General features: G+C 43.0%; 1 protein-coding gene across 1 annotated transcript in view; it reads left to right on the top strand.

Moving 5' to 3' along the window:
• The window catches only part of LOC311489283 (contactin-associated protein-like 4), a gene marked incomplete at both ends in the record, with an annotated part of 110,523 nt that extends 94,674 nt beyond the window's left edge, over positions 1-15,849 (top strand). Inside the window, 7 exons of the mRNA XM_084546295.1 lie at positions 1,618-1,857; positions 3,469-3,693; positions 5,097-5,230; positions 8,966-9,053; positions 14,012-14,230; positions 14,879-14,950; positions 15,653-15,849. Coding sequence (XP_084402421.1) covers positions 1,618-1,857; positions 3,469-3,693; positions 5,097-5,230; positions 8,966-9,053; positions 14,012-14,230; positions 14,879-14,950; positions 15,653-15,849 — 1,175 coding nt within the window. The remainder of the gene's footprint in view (positions 1-1,617; positions 1,858-3,468; positions 3,694-5,096; positions 5,231-8,965; positions 9,054-14,011; positions 14,231-14,878; positions 14,951-15,652) is intronic.
• Positions 15,850-16,242: the final 393 nt, after the last annotated feature.

Genomic DNA, 16,242 nt, shown 5'->3' with positions numbered 1-16,242 from the left:
GCTTGCAGTGAACACTTCTACAAACATTTAAGTATTTTATTGAGTATCACAAGTCCTGCTGTTATTTAGTGATTAGTTAGCAATCATTTTTCGATCTCTACTGATCACTCCATCCTCTTTGCATAATACACTGATATGTTTTGCTCAGCAGAGAGGCTCAGCTGCTGCAGAGTTTGTTTTTTTCCTTTTACTTCTGACTTCACCCTCTCACCTGAGCCTTTCACGTCGAGGCTCTTTGTATTTTGAGGCACGTACTCACGTCTCTGATGATTTCTTTGAGCTTCATTTCGCAAATTGTTTTTCCATTCACACCGAGGTCTCCGACTGTACGCTCTCAGGCTGTGATCTCGTGTAGCAGTCTTGTTAGAGTTGTATATGAGGCTGAAATCCTCTGATGTTCCTCCGGTCGGAGGTGGAATTTGTCTGCATTTGGCTTTTTTGATCTCTTCTTTGATCTCAACTCCACAGATCCGTTATTACGCTTCTTCTAAATGATCCCACAGTCCCAGAAGGGACTCCCGTAAGCTCCGTCTTCGGTTGAGACAAGGAAATCTGTCTACACCGAGTGATGGTGTGCAGCTGGAAATGTGGCTGAAATAGTGAGATGCATTCACTAGCCAAAATATTGGATGATTATTTTGGAGGATGTAGTTTGTGGTGCAGTTAAACTTTATTGAATTAAACACTGCGTATAGATTTCTGTTATTTAGCCTAGACCACTGACAAAAATGCGGCCGTCAAAATAATAGAAACGCGTGTCGGTACAACACAGCACAGATTAACAGCTCTGTTATATTTAAACAAATGCTGAATGCTGCAACCTTTATTTTACTCCAGGGCCGTTATTAGTATTAGAATGCATTTGTTTTCTGTGTACCTAATGAACTGGCAAGTCAGTTTAGTTTTCTGTGAGGAAAAATCAAGTCAGAGCCAATGACTTGTATCAGAGCAGAGAAAGCAGACTAATAGCTCTGGGGTTTATTGGTGATAAAAGCCCCTGCTGCTGAACCGTAGGAAGTGTTTTTAGCTTTGAACACGGAGAGCAAAGTGCCGTCTGAACTATGAGATTTTAAGACATGATCATTGCAGACATGGTGGTTTGTGACAGATGGGATGTGTGTGGGTGGTAGACATGCACTTCGGCTTGTTCGACTGTCCATCAGATGCTCCATCTCAAGGTTTGTGGCCATCAAATAAAATCTTAAGTGCAAGTGAGGTAATGGAGAAAATGTGTTGGATAGGGGAGGAAATCTGCTCTCCTGCACCCCAAACACCTACAGCTGGAATGATGCCATCTAAAAAAAGACAGCTGATTAAAGTCATCAGTCTTCCACCTACAGCTTGTTACCATTTCATCATTGTGTTGTTTTATGAGAGCAGTGTTGACAGTTTGGCGCTTCTGGAGTAGAAGAGGCGACATCTGGATCTGCTGTAGATGACGGGAGGAGGAGAAGTGAAAATAGGGGGGAGAGAAAAAACATACAAACCTGTCAACACACAGAAAAAATAAATGAAGGCTTGAGACATATGGAGGGATGTGTGTTCCATCTTCTGGTGCAGCTACAGCTAGTTCTACACAAAAATGTGGAAAATACGGTGCAACTTCTTTGTTTCCAGGAGGCACAGCGTCCAGACAGAAGGGCTTCCGGGGCTGCATTCGCTCCCTGCAGCTCAACGGCGTCACCCTGGACCTGGAGGAGAGGGCGAGGATCACACCCGGGGTCCGACCCGGCTGCCCCGGTCACTGCAGCAGCTACGGGTCGCTCTGCCAGAACCAGGGCCGCTGTGTGGAGAGAGAGAACGGCTTCCAGTGCGACTGCAGCCGGTCGGCGTACACCGGAGTCTTCTGCCAAACAGGTACACACACACACACACATCTATATATCTATATATCTATATATCTATATATTAAACCGCAGTATCATGTAGTGAGCCTCATGCTGCGTCTACAAACTGTAAAGGCGTTACTTGGCTGGGGAAATCCAGTCAGTTTTAGGTTTGTTTGGATTTAAAACACTTTCCCGAGAGTCATACCCAAAAAACAGACTTAAGCAAGCTGCAGGAATAGTTTACAATCTGATGACAAACTTCTCTCCTAGTATATAAAAGCATTAAATGGCTTAAACGGCATTGACCCCTCTCACCACTTGCTGCACAGTGCCACCTCCCTCAGCTTTACATGTGCCTTCATTAGCTCATATACTGTATATCTCAGACTAGGTTAAAGCTGTTGACTTGCAGTTCCTTAAGAAGCGAGAGTGAGAGAGCGTCATCAGGAAACTGTGCAACCAAAGTCCGTCAGTCTGATTGGACGCAGACATGTCTCCAAGATGTCTAGTCTTTTAGAGCACGTAGACAGTCGGCATATTTTACTTTCTTTACTTCAAAAAGTCCAAAGGATAGAAGAAAATTATAAATACGAGACAGTATTTAGAGGCAGGCATTGAGAATTTAGAAAAAAAAAATACCTTTGCTGCACTTAACTCTCATTAAAAGGTACTTTGCATGAAAGCTTTGTCTCATTGTAGCAATGTTTGATGTCTTAGACTCGGTCAGTCTTCTTTTTGATGTTAAATCAACCTCGTTTCAATGCACCATCAACTTTGTGTCGGGTTCAAGCGTCTTTCCAGAGGACTCTGTTCGGCATCCATCCATAGCTGCTGGCATCTACTGCAAAGTTATCTGCATTTACCTCAGCAGGCTGAAGCTGAGACAGCACTTTTTAATTGCTTTGATGCATAAGTGAAGAGACTGAATAGATAGAGATGGGAAACGAACTGAAAGTGAAAAGGTTGTTCTCAAAAATGCCAGCGCAGTTTTACCCGATTGAGGCCGTGTGGGGAGCTGTAAATATCTTACCGAGTTAAAGAACCTTGAGCAGTTTATTATAATATTAATAGAGACAAGTTACTGTGAATATAAATTAGTTTTCCTGGTAATGTTGAAAAGCAACAGATGCAACAAAATGAAATATAAATGGTTTTCAAGCAAGGGAGTGGGTCGATGATTGCACTTTATAAGGAATTTGACCGGCTCATGGATCGTCTGCATACTCCGTTACCTTCATAAAACGCTGGCCATTGTTCCGCCCAGATGCTGAATCCTTGAATCATCAAGGCGATGGATTATGGGTTACCAGATTCCCAGAAATCATAAGTGCATCTTCTTAGATGTACACTTACGCCCAATTTAGAATCGCCAGTTAACCCAAGTGAGAATAGTTGTTTATCACAGTGAGACAGACTGGTGACCTGTCCACTGTGTCCCCCACCTCTCACCCAATGACTGGTGGGATAGGTTCAAGCCCTCCTGTGCATCTTTCACAAAGTGTGTTGACAATCATCTTGCTAGATCCTGAAAAATCCAAGTAAATACAATGAGATTCAATTCTCAAGATTCCTTTCCAGCGTCTGTATCAGAACTTCTCCGCGTTTATTTTCATTTTTTTCCTTTCCCGTCTTCTTCCAGAGGTGTCGGCCAGCTTCAAGTCGGGAACGTCCGTCAGCTACACCTTCAAGGAGCCCTACGAGCTGAGCAGGAACAGCAGCGCCCTGCCGTCCTCCATCTACTCCGACGTGACGCTGAGGGGAGAGAACGTCTCCCTGAGCTTCAGGACCAGCCAGAGTCCGGCTCTGCTGCTCTACGTCAGCTCCTACTACAGAGAGTACCTGGCCCTGCTCATCAACAAGCACGGTGAGGAGGAGCGCGCCAGGCTTTTACTTTGTTAGCTTCAGGTTAAGCTATCACTTCATATGAAGAGCTTTTATTTCTTTTTCCACCCCTCATCCTATTGGTTTTATTCCATCATTTCTGATTAAGAGTCTAAATGAGCTAAAGGAGAGGAGACATCGAGATTTAATGTCCTCTATTATTTATAAAAATCCTCTTTTCATTTTTACTTCATATGCTCAGAACATCCTCTCATTCCCATTTAATTATCCCTTCAGTCGTCTCCATCTTATTTATTGCTCCCTCCTCTTTTACATCATTTTTTACACCTAAAATCAAAATCTCTTCAAGTTCCTTTTGGACACCCTTCCTCTCGCAACTTTTTTTCCAATTACTCTGCCATCCTCTCGTCTCCTCCCACCCATCATTCTCTCCCCCCGTTCGTGTCATCTCCTCTTGATATCGACCTCTCCTCCTCCTCTGCCTTTTAGCTGCAGCAGATCTATCAGAATCCGTCAGACCTTTCTTCTCTCGATTCACCTCGTCGGCCTCTGCTGCCTTTTAATCCATCCAGCTGGGTCGGCTGTTAAGTTTCGAGAGGAAAAAAAAAAAAATATATATATATAAAAATTGCTCCTCATTGCTGAGACCTGAGTGACACTGCAGAAAAATTCGAAATGGTGTCCGGCCGGTTCGTCACTGAACAACTGCTCAATATGCACGGAAATTTTACGTCATTTAATTATATTTCTTAATTTAAAGCATCTCTTCAACTGTTAAAAGCCACAATATATTTCCCAGCAGGGCATTAATGCAAAACAGAGTGTCCAGCCTTCAGAGTTGAGCTTTTTTTTTTTTTTTTTTAAACCTTGTTCCACTTATTTCTTTAGCACCTCTGCAGCACTTAAATTTCTGCATTTGAGTTCTTTTTGATAAAATATGCAAGATTACCTTTCTCAAAAACAAGACTAAAAGGGACCAAGTGGGTGGATTTCCTTCTGCTCAATACAACTCTGTGATAATAAATGGTGAATCATTATCATGAAATGTCATGTTGGGATTAATCAAGATAGAAAAATCATAATAGTGTGACGCGTTTGAAGGATGGCAGGTTAATTCTTCTCCTTTGCAATCTTAAAAACCCCCTCAAAAAAAACAAAAGCGCTTTCATTAAAGTCTTCTTTTGATGCTCTGAATATTAGCAAAATTAATTAGATGTGGAGTTTTGTTATCGATAGGGAATTATCTCCTAATCCTCTTAGTGATGAATCAGACTGATGAGCATCCGAGTTAATAAAGCTTTTCATGCCGAGGTGAAAAATAAATCCTGAAGATTAAAGACTTGGATGTTTTCATCGAGAGACAAAGAGAAAAAAACAAAACAAAACAAAGATTAAATTGGTGAAACTTTCTCTCTGTGTGTGAAGATAAGCTGGAGGTGAGATACAAACTGGACAGCAGCAGGAACGCTGAAGTGTTGAGGAGCGGCGTGAGGGGTCTGGCCAACGGACAGCTGCACGCCGTCACCGTCAGGAGGCTGGCGGACGCCGTGTCTGTGCAGGTAACAGGAAACACTTACGTACACGGTATGGACAGATGAATACGTGACACTGTGTCCCTGTTTGCTTCCATACATTTCAGGACGATGATTTGAAGAAAAGCAAAAACTAATTCAGGATTTATTATGAAAGACACTAAACTATTCTTTTATATTTGTTGCCTCAAAACCTCTGTTACACTCACTCATGCACAAAAGTAACTCCGTCTTCACAACCAGTCTTCTCTCATAATTATCAAAGAGCACTTTCAACAGTCATCCTGTTGGATGCCTTCAACTTTAACAAACTAAACCAGAAGATCAAAATCAAAAGTAAGAGTAATATAGAGATATATACTTTATTCTTCATATGTTGAAACAGAATTTCCCATATGGCCTTATTTCAGGCAGTTTCTACCAGACTGGTTTTCCCAGTGTGCAGTGGACGTGTCCCGTAAAGTGGATTTGAAACTTTCAGACAAGCACTTTAACTCATTTTGTGCAACCTCGAAATCTTGTCATACAGCAAGTTCCATGTACACTGATCAGGCATAACATTATGACCACCTTCCTAATATTGTGTAGGTCTTCCTTATCAGAGAATGGACATGGGCCTTCTGAGAGTGTCCTGTGGTGTCTGGTAACAGAATGTTGTTAGTGGGGGGCCTTTGAGGGAAAGAGGGGCCTCTGTGGATCATCCCATAGATACTTGATCAGTTTGGGATCTAGTGAACTTGGAGGCCAGGTCAACACCTTGTGCTGTTCTTCATGTTTTTTGGGTTTTTTTTGTTTTTTTTTTAGTTGTTCCTAAAGTGTTTTTGTGTGTGTGTCTGTGTCAGACTGCATCCTGCTGGGGATGGCTCCTGCCATCAAGGAGTGTCATTGCTATGGGGTGGGGGTGCCTGGTCTGGTCTAGGTGGGTGCTACATGTCTAAGTAACATCCACATCAATGCATGCCAGGTCCAAAAGTTTCCCAGCAGAACACTGAATTATCACAAGACGGTCAATGTTCTTTACTTCTCCCGTCAGTGGTCATAATGTTGTGGCTGATCGATGTTTACAGCATGTCTGGACACTGGCATTTGTTATTTTAGCTGTTTATGAAAACATACTGAAGTTATAGCAGTATATAGGGTTAATGTGTTGAGTCTCTGTAGCAGAAAACATCCAGTTTAAAAGTGTAGAATCACTTTTGAGCCCCTGAAAATATGGGACTGCACATATAAATGGTTATAATTCCTACACCTTTCATACAATTTGAATGTAAAATACCCTCAAAGCCGATGGTCTTCACTTTGACATATTCAAGTTCTATAGTGAATATGGTCATTTGTGGTTTAACACAGCTGTGCAGTCCGTTCCTTCAGCACTAGTGGAAACATGGTGATTAGCCACTTCTGTCAACACTTTAGACGTTTCACACAAACGTGACAGCGGTGGACGTTGAAAGCGATTTGTTTTCCCACTCATGAGATAATGAGTTGCTGATTGTCACCACAAGATGACACGTGGAAGATCAAGTGTGTCATTTTAATCAGAGCCTTGCTCCTCTCAGCGACGCAATAATAATAAAGCCTCAGTGCTCACAGCAAAGCGGGAACAAACTACAGATTAAAAAACAAGTCCAGATGAAATATGAAGCGACCTGATCATATCTGAATCTAACAACGGCCTCAAATGATGTACGAGGTAAACTTCAGCCTGAACGTCTCCATGACTAACACCCTGAGATGAAATAGAAGGTGACCCTGTCTGGATTCACCGTGTGTGGTTTCTAGTGAAATATGAGCTGCATCTCATCCCTTTGGTCTCCATCACCTTGAATCATTACATTGTTAGCAACATGCTCCAGGGACCATCAGGTGAACTTAGACCAGAGTTTCACCCAGCCGTTTCCCCACGGCCTCTACACTGCTCTAACAAGTAGATACCATCGTATCCTGTCATCTGAGCAGGTGTCCTGTTGAAAAATGACTCATCGTAGCCTGAATAACTCCGGGCTGCTGTGTCTTTGTGTCTGTGGCATTATCAGAGGCCAGTGTTAAGGTTCCCCGACAACAATCCATTAGATATTTCCATCATTATTCCTCAAACTCTGATGTTTGATATTAAATAAGTCAAGGAGTTTTTTTTTCTGTGATTTGAACCTAATCGAGAGTCTTTTCTGTATAGACAGAGTAAAACTACTCCAGGTTATTATATGTGTTAAGCAATTGTAAAATAAATCATATTACTGTACGACAAATGAAGCTGCTTGTTCTGCCGTTTGTAGCGTTTTTTACTGTAGAAATACATTTTTATGTGGTGGAAATATATTTCCAGCAAACTGCATCCAACCCAACCGAGTACCAGGTTAAAAGGGGGCGTTTTACTGCCCTCCCTGGTTTAGAGCTTCGACCATGCCAGCATTTTGATATGAATCAATTTTCAAAAACCCAAGTGGGTCCTAGATTAGTTTCAATCGTTGTGGCTCGGTGTCAAATTCCAGAAAATACTTGTTTGAGTTATATTCTGGTTCATTCATTCATTTTCTGTAACTGCTTGTTCCTGTGAAGGGCCGCGGGGTCTGCTGGAGCCTATCCCAGCTGTCATTGGGCGAGAGGCGGGGCACACCCTGGACAGGTCTCCAGTCTATCTCAGGGTTAACACAGAGAGACAGACAACCATTCACACTCACACCTACGGCCAATTTAGAATCATCAATGAACCTAACCAGCATGTCTTTGGATGGTGGGAGGAAGCTGGAGTACCTGGAGAGAACCCACGCAGACACAGGGAGAACATGCAAACTCCACACAGAAAGGCCCCAGTCGGCCCATGGATTCAAACCCGGGACTATATTGTGGTTACTTGGTACATATTTCCTAAACCTGGCTGCAATTTATTAAATTACAACAAAATTAACAGCCAAAAGACCTGATGACGTGGTGCAATAACCAGGTATTCGGCTGTGTATGCGAGCATCACTGCAGGGTCTTGATCCGTGAGGAGCCTCTAGAGTCGATGCTAATCTGACTTTTAATCTGTGGGGGCTGCAGCCTATCCCAGCTGTCACTGGGCGAGAGGCGGGGTCCACCCTGGACAGGTCTCCAGTCTATCACAGGGCTAACACAGAGAGACAGACAAGACCATTTAGAATCACCAATGAACCTAAGGAGCATGTCTTTGGACGGTGGGAGGAAGCCTAATGATTGTAGACGCTTTAGTGATGGTAGTTTTGGTCTGCACATCTAAGGCGATTCAACTAGTTTTGAAATGGATGGATGGAGGTTTGACATTCATGGATCAACGGGATGTTTTGGGGCATCTTCCACCCACTTTAACGTTCCTTTATAAACCCCATTTATTAGAGGCTTTTGTTTGCGGCTACTTTAATCTGCAGCTCCTGATCTTTACATGTCACCGCTCAGCGTCAGAAATGACTCTAAAGGTAGCTGAACATAAAAAAGGTTTTGTGCTACAAAGTTTCGTTGGAAAATCTCCATTTTGGATCCAACTAGCTTCACCGTCCCATGGTGCAGTCTGTTGAGCAGCCCTCGTTAAAATGAACTCCAGTGGAGAATTTCACCCTGGAGTACTGTCACTTATTTCTCCCACTGATATGAAACAAAGGCAAAGCTGACCTGTTGTGTCCAGGCAGTTTTTGACATCAAGGTAACAGCTGGTTAATAACAAAAGTTTTGAAAATGTGATTAGTCCGTTGGTTTAAATATTTCGTTTCACCCAGACTAATTAAAACATTTCTCCCTCCCTTTCAGATTGATCAAAATGCCAGAGAAGACTTCAACCTGACATCTGACAGAGACTTCAACGCCATCAAGTCGCTGGGGTTGGGTAGATTGCACGGTAAGTGGGGAGGCGGTAAAAGCGGAGAGAAGGCCTTTTTGGTTTGCGAGCTCTCAGACACATATTTGAATAACAACTCAGAGACGTTTGGCCTCATCTGACACTCGGCAGGGGATTTATTAGGGAGAATCTACAGGAGTAAATGCTGTTAGGACTAATATGAAAATATCACTTCATCATGCAGAGTGTTCAATTGAGGCAAAATGTAAAAAAATGGAAGTACTTCGATAGTAAAGACCTTTGAGAGCCTCCGTTCCAAGTGTACCTAGCACAATCCTGTGGGCAGATACATCTTGTGTTCCCTACAGCTGTCCGTTTTTCAGTCAGTTCTTAAAGCCACACCAGACGTCATACCTTAGCTCAAAAGGTCAGTTTATTCTTAATCCAGTTTCTTTTTGTGAAAACAGATTCCCTCGTCTTAAAGGGGAAGACGTCCATCAAAAAACAAAAGTCGTCGTCCACAACCTCAGAATCAGAAAAATATTCAGCCATGTTGCAAAAAACTAGCAGTAGCAAATTACAGATAAACGGGCGCTCGGAGATGACATCATCCAGGTCAGAGGTTAGTAGGTCAATCTACAGACCCCGGATGATGATAACAGGTAACTCTGGACTCAACGGGGAATAAAACTATCATAACAAAATATTGGTGAAATTAATGAGTTTCGCGGCAGATAATGCGTTATTTAGAGGCTGCGTTTGGGTGCCCCATTCACTCCCACTATATGGATATATGCAGATGTAAATGTCGTTCGAATGACAAAAAAATGTCACCAAGGTTATATGGGTGAGTAAACGATCATATTTTATGCCAGAAATAAGGTCCAGGTTGTAAAACAGCATTTCCCTTTCAACTGTGCAGGCACCGGCATGTATTCGTTAAAACATCTGAAGAGGCCACCCTGTACCACCATGATTTAGAATGGGTGAAGCATCAGTTGTGCTTCATTCCTGTTGCGTCAGATGTGTTCAAGTTGTGGTTGAGAATAATATCATTGTCGCTGGTTATGTTTACAGTGTGCAAATGTCTTTCAAAGGTTTCAACTAAACCGTTTATAGATGCTAAAATAGTCTGATCAGATACAGTTTAGTTCCGTCAGCTGTACAACATCGTGTGACAGAAGATGTTTCCCCAGTTTTCTTGACAAAACTGAATTCATTCAATAGAAGATGATCAACATGGACCCTCTTTTACAATGTGGTGTCCCATATCAAGTCCAGCTTCATCCATCTTTTCAACCATGTTTCAACAACTCGTTTTCCTATTTTCATGTTCCTGTCCCAGACGTCGCCTGATGTTAATCCCGCATTGTTCAAACCTGCACAAAAAGAATGGATTTATTCTAACCCGATAGAGAAACAACTAAAGTGTTTGATTGTCAATTCCTTTATTGTTACGGATTATCAAAGGTCCACATCACCCCCTCTCAATCTGAAACATAGATCATGTTAGTCTGATTGAAGCGGTTACATGATGCATTTTTATTCAGAGGGGGGTTATTATACTGAGTTTATTCGGTCCATCAATTTTTTAGTGTTTCAAATGTCACTCTATTTTGGTTATAAAGAGACACTCGCTGCATTTCAAAACGTTTCCAAGTGCCTCTTATTCATTGAGCCCAAGGTTGTTCAGTTTTGTCCTACAGAGTTTCAGCTCTTACCGACTGAATTGGAGGACATCTTTGTTTCCCCCTATATTTTCTAGGTGGAAAAAAAAATAGCCAGGGGCTTAAGAGAGTACCTCCGGCTTATATCTCATGAACTAAGTTACAAAGCTACTTGTATTTTTTTTTGTAGTGGGAGACGGTGTATTAAAGCAAGATGATGCATAATTAGGTTTCAGTCCAAATCCTCATTTTTTTTTGCCCCCAAATGGTTTATTGCCTCATTACATTTGAGACTTTTATTTAGTAAGACTCCAGCTACCATCATCACATACCGGCTCTTCCTCGTCACCTTTCCATTCAGTAGATCTAGAGCCACGATTTATCCACTTAACTGTGTAATTCCTAGATGGGGAGCAGTATAAGGGTTAAAGTGACAACCGTAATTGAGTGTGCCTTGACTTATTTATGTTCTGACCGACTCCATCAAAGACGGACTGAGCTATAAGCTGTGAATAGCATCAGGGTCTGAGAGGCTGCCGTCACAGCACACAGATAAGAGGCAATCTATTCATACCAGCTTGACTGTAGTACTATCGAGTTATATTATATAAGGAAACGATTCATTTTGCATTCAACTGCAAGTCTTCATATTAACAATTTTACTTACTATTAAATCAACTACATTTCTAAAAGCTAAATTCTACATTATAAAGCAGAATGTTTCAGTGTTTCAACCCCATCATGTCAGCATGTCAACCCTCTGTCAAACGAGAGAGGGCAGAGAGTCAGATTATGATCAGAAAAGCAGCAGGAAAGTGAATTTTCTGTCGCTCCCCTCCTGCCCCGTCATCCATCAGCCCTAACTAATGGACCCAGGAGGAATACATAGAGGCTGAGAGCAGGGGGGGTAGAGGGGTGATGGATCAGCTGAGAGGACCTCACCAGCTGCAGTAATGTTTCCTGCTGCTCCCATCAGCATGCAGATGTGTCCCGGTAAAAGCCACGGTCACCTCTCAGTCATCCGAACACTGACACTGATGCAGCTGCTTACAGCCGTAATGTCGGCTTTCACAGCTGCTGTTTACGCCGCTGTGAAGGAGCGGGGGTGAATGATGAAGGGATTGAGATCAATAAAATGGACAGAAATAGGTGGAGAGTGTGCATCTGTCTAGCGGATTGATGGATTCAGACTTCAAAGCAGAGTACCAGGCAGTTATTGATGGCGCCGAATGTTGGTTGGGCTTCGTATGCTTCATGCGGAAGACAAAGAAAGGCCTGCTTGCAGCCAACGCCACATATGGGACGTTTTGGTCTCCTCTGTCTGTTCTAGGTTTCTTTTTGTGGTTTCGACAAAAGCCTGGGCTCTACTTTCTCATGGCTATAAAATAGAGATTGGCCATTATAGGTGATGCCATGACACAGGCATACCTCTGCCTGTAGAACCCCCTGTTAAATTGGAAATAGGTGGTAGTCAGGTAAAAGTCAAATAAAACAATGATATGGTTTGGGATGAGGTTGGTTTATTGGCCACAGTGTTGTCCTATAGTAGTCTTTTCCTTTCGCTTCTGGGGCAGGAATACCTGTAAAGAGTGAGGTGACATGGCACACAATGGTTTTATCCATTTTGATTGGTCGTCTTGACAGTTTGGGATGTCGTGTGGAGCTTTACCCACTAACAGGACCGTGGCTAGGTGCTTAGCAATGTTACATGTCATGAGTGGGGCTTCTTCCTTGTGTATCTTTGAGAGCCTATAAATATAAATGAAGGTGGTGGCCTCCCCAGGCTACAACCGGTTGCACAATTGACCTTTTTCCGTTTCTAGTTGTTGCAGGTAATTTATCATTTTTTTGTCGTTTGTGTTGGTGGGCTCTCGCCTCACTGTCTAATGTGGGGTTGTCACAGAGAAGATTGGTCCATTTGGAGTGAGTAATCAACCTTAATTAGAACTACTGTACATCTTTCTCGGCCAGTAAGATGGAAGTGTCTCTGAAGTGACACCATTGCCTTCCATTATTCAACAGTGAGGTTGCAAGGAAGCGCTTTAGTCGTGGGCAGTCAGTACCTTTGACCTTAGTTGTTCCGCCTCTGTGTTAGTCAAATTGTTCTTAATGATTAGGTCAGTCCTTTGGCTAAGACATTTTCCAGTTGATTGAGCTTTAGGCCTTTGGTTTCTTGCCACCATTCGGCTGGATACCCAGGAGGAGAAGTGGGTTGTTAGCTGGCTCTGTGTTGAGACATGGGTTTGTGGATGGGTTGATTTGTTTCCCCCATTGTGCAAGTCTGTAAATTTCTCACTGGACTGCACAGCATGAACTACACTGCTCTGTTTTTTCCAGGGTGTTTTGTCTTTGGGCTGAACAAGTTTCTGTGTCAGTGTGTTACTGGGTTTAAGGTGAACAGGAAGGCAGTGTTTTCTGAAAAATTTCCCGAGTTTCTGATACTCCAGCCACTCTCCTCTTGTTAGTCTACTCCTCTGTTCATTCTGGGACGTCTTTTTGTGCTTTTGACAAAAGCCCAGTTTGGAGCCACATGTTCCATATGTTCTCGCTCCTTCTCCTTACTTTCTGTCCTTGTGGGAACAGTCTGTGCTTTTGTGAGGTCATTACCACAAATAAGTAGTCCAGCCCACAGACACTCGCAAGAAGATGTGGAGGAGGGGACGTAAAGGGAGATGGTAAATGGTAAATGGCCTTGCTTTTATATAGCGCTTTTCTACCTATTGGTACTCAAAGCGCTTTACAGTCATAGACACATCTACCCATTCGCTCACACAAGCACACACACGTTCACACACCAGTGCCACGCACTGGGAGCAACTGGGGGTTCAGTGTCTTGCTCAAGGACACTTCGGCATGTGGCACATTCCGGGGATCGAACCGCTAACCCTCTGGTTCGTGGACAACCCGCTCTACCTACTGAGCCACAGCCGCCCGCAGATGGGAGAGGGACACACAGCTAATAACATGCATTGTGCTACTACTACTGTTTAGCATGAGTAGTAAGGGAGAAGAAATTAGAGGAAAGGTGTTCTGTGCATCATGGGAAGTCCCCCATCAGCCTAGACCTGAAGCTAGCCCATAACTATAAGCTTTATCAAAAAAAATAAAGTCTTAAGCCTAACTTTAAAAGTAGAGAGAGGGTGTCTGCCTCCTAAATCCAATTGTTGAGCTGGTTCCACAGGAGAGGGGCCTGATAGCTGAAGGCTCTACCTCCTATTATACGTTAAAGTGGTCTATTGGGTGATGTGGTACTATGAGGACTAGGATTGGACAGAGTTAGGCCTCAAGGGCAAACACCAGATTATACAAAGTTGCTGTAACATTGATAAATGTTCAACTCTTTCTCTCCAGAGTCTGATGACTTGGATCCAGACCTGGCCAGGTTGGCGTCTCTGGGTTTTACCGGCTGTCTCTCGGTGGTTCAGTTCAACACCATCAGCCCTCTGAAAGCTGCCCTGCTCCACCCGGACTCCAGCCCCGTCGTCATCACCGGACCTTTAGTCTGGTCCAACTGCGGCTCTGCAGCTTCAGCCAATCCCTACGCGGCCGAGAACACGCACCACCTGTCAGGTAAGAGATGGAGAAACCTTTGCCTGAATGTAATCTTATACCTGGAACAACACAATTAAAAGACAGGACTTTGATTCAACATTTAATTTGGCGCGTTAAAAGGCTGAAGGCCATGTAGAAGCTCCATTCACTGTAGATGACAGAAACAACAGATGTGCATTAAAGTATCTCAGGTTTAACTTCAATCTAAAAATCCTCATTATGTAGCATGACACTCATTCAGACCAGCTGCCATCTTTGCTTCTTATTACAGCTGGACCAGTTGTACCACTTGGGAGAGATTTATTTGCAAAGCCATTACAGCACATAATATTTCCATCGTCTGTCAGTGTTGATGTGTGAAGTGACGGAAAGCCACTTTTCCAGCTCAAATGGCTCATTGATCACACGGCGTACACTGTGTTCCTCATCTTTGGGAGGCTATTGAGAGCGTGATGATTAATTTGGGACACAAATAGATTCTCTTGGGATTTCCTTCCTCTAAGTTTGTTCTCATCCAGCTTTGGAGAGCTAATGCAGTATTCCCTTTCTGATCTTGTTCCCACATATTCTGTCATTGTTCTCCGTCAATGCCTATTTACAATTTCTGCTTCTCCTCTTTTGCTACCTACTCTTTTTCCTCCCTTCTCTCCACCTTCTCTGCTGTAGACCAGTCTGGTTCAGTGGGTTCAGGTCAACCTTTAGTCAATGCCATGAGGACCGACTCTGCTCTGATCGGAGGTACTCAACTTTTTCACCATCTCTCGCCGTTTTGGAAACTCATTCTTAAATCATACTGCCTTTCATCTAGAAAAAAAATATATATATATTAAGACATTTGTGCCATTTTAAAGGACATTTACAAAAGGTTTACTCTGGAGAACAAAGCCAAGGACGGGTGTTGAACTTTACTGAAGTAAAGTGATGTGCCAGGCAGGAGTTCATTTAAAACTTTGCTGCTCTGCCGGCACAGATTGATTCAAAGTGAAGACTGAAAAGAGGTTCAATCTATAATTGTGCCGATAGGAGAGAGGTGAGGCCCAGAGAGAAGCCATTTACAACTGGCCATTAAACTGTCCAGTACACAAAGGGTGGCTCCCCCAATTAAACCTCGGCAGAAATTTGCTGATTTTTTTTTTGCTTTTATCTTATCAAAGCACACTCTCTTTACAGTGTAAAGTGGTTTTAAATAGATTTCAGACGGATTCAGAAATTCCAATTAGATGAAACCTGCTCTCGTATTCCCACATGCGCTAAACCGAACAGAAGAGATTCAAAAGATTTAAAATGGCGTTTAATGTCCTTGAACGTGAAACATTACTGTACTTCAGGGGAAAGAGTTTGTGCAGATATTGGAGCAGTGGCTTGATATATTTGAATCGTTCATACAGAATGAAATTTGATCAGACGAATCTTAAATCTTGAAATCCCTCTACCTTGCAGGTGTTATTGCCGTCGTCATCTTCGTGGTTTTGACTGCCCTGGCGATAACCGCCAGATTTCTATACCAGAGGAAGGACACGTACCGGAACCAGGAAGTAAAGGGAGTCAAGCAGGAGGACAGCCCAGACTTTCCTTTCAACAACCAGGCCGACTCCCAGAACCTCGCCACTGAAAACCCAAAGGAGTATTTCATTTAAGCGGACGCCCGATGACCCGACGGTTTCCCGGAGCCCAGCCTAGCCTGGGTGGACGGGAGTGTCCTGACACACCTCAGGGCTTTGCAGTGCACTTAAGAGCCACTCGGACACTTCTCTGGCAGATGAGGCTCTACAGCATGTGGAAGGCGAACATGAACAGTTCAGTGTTTTCTTTCTGTCGCTTTACTGGAAATTGTAAATACACACCGAAAACGGGCAGCGATGTTGGACTTTAAAACGTGTTGATATACTCGTTTCTGCATCTGTAAATAATCTAAAATGTAAATGTTGAATAATGTCTTTGTAACAATCTCTGGCTAAGTGTCACTTTGTCATGTTGAAAGTAATGGAGGTGTCAGTATTTTATCGTGTATCGGCAGGAAGAAATGTGAA

The sequence above is a fragment of the Chelon labrosus genome (genome assembly GCF_963514085.1).
Source record: "Chelon labrosus genome assembly, chromosome: 6".
NCBI lineage: Eukaryota > Metazoa > Chordata > Actinopteri > Mugiliformes > Mugilidae > Chelon > Chelon labrosus.
Note: the sequence above shows the minus strand (reverse complement) of the source record. Positions and strands in the feature narration are given on the sequence as shown.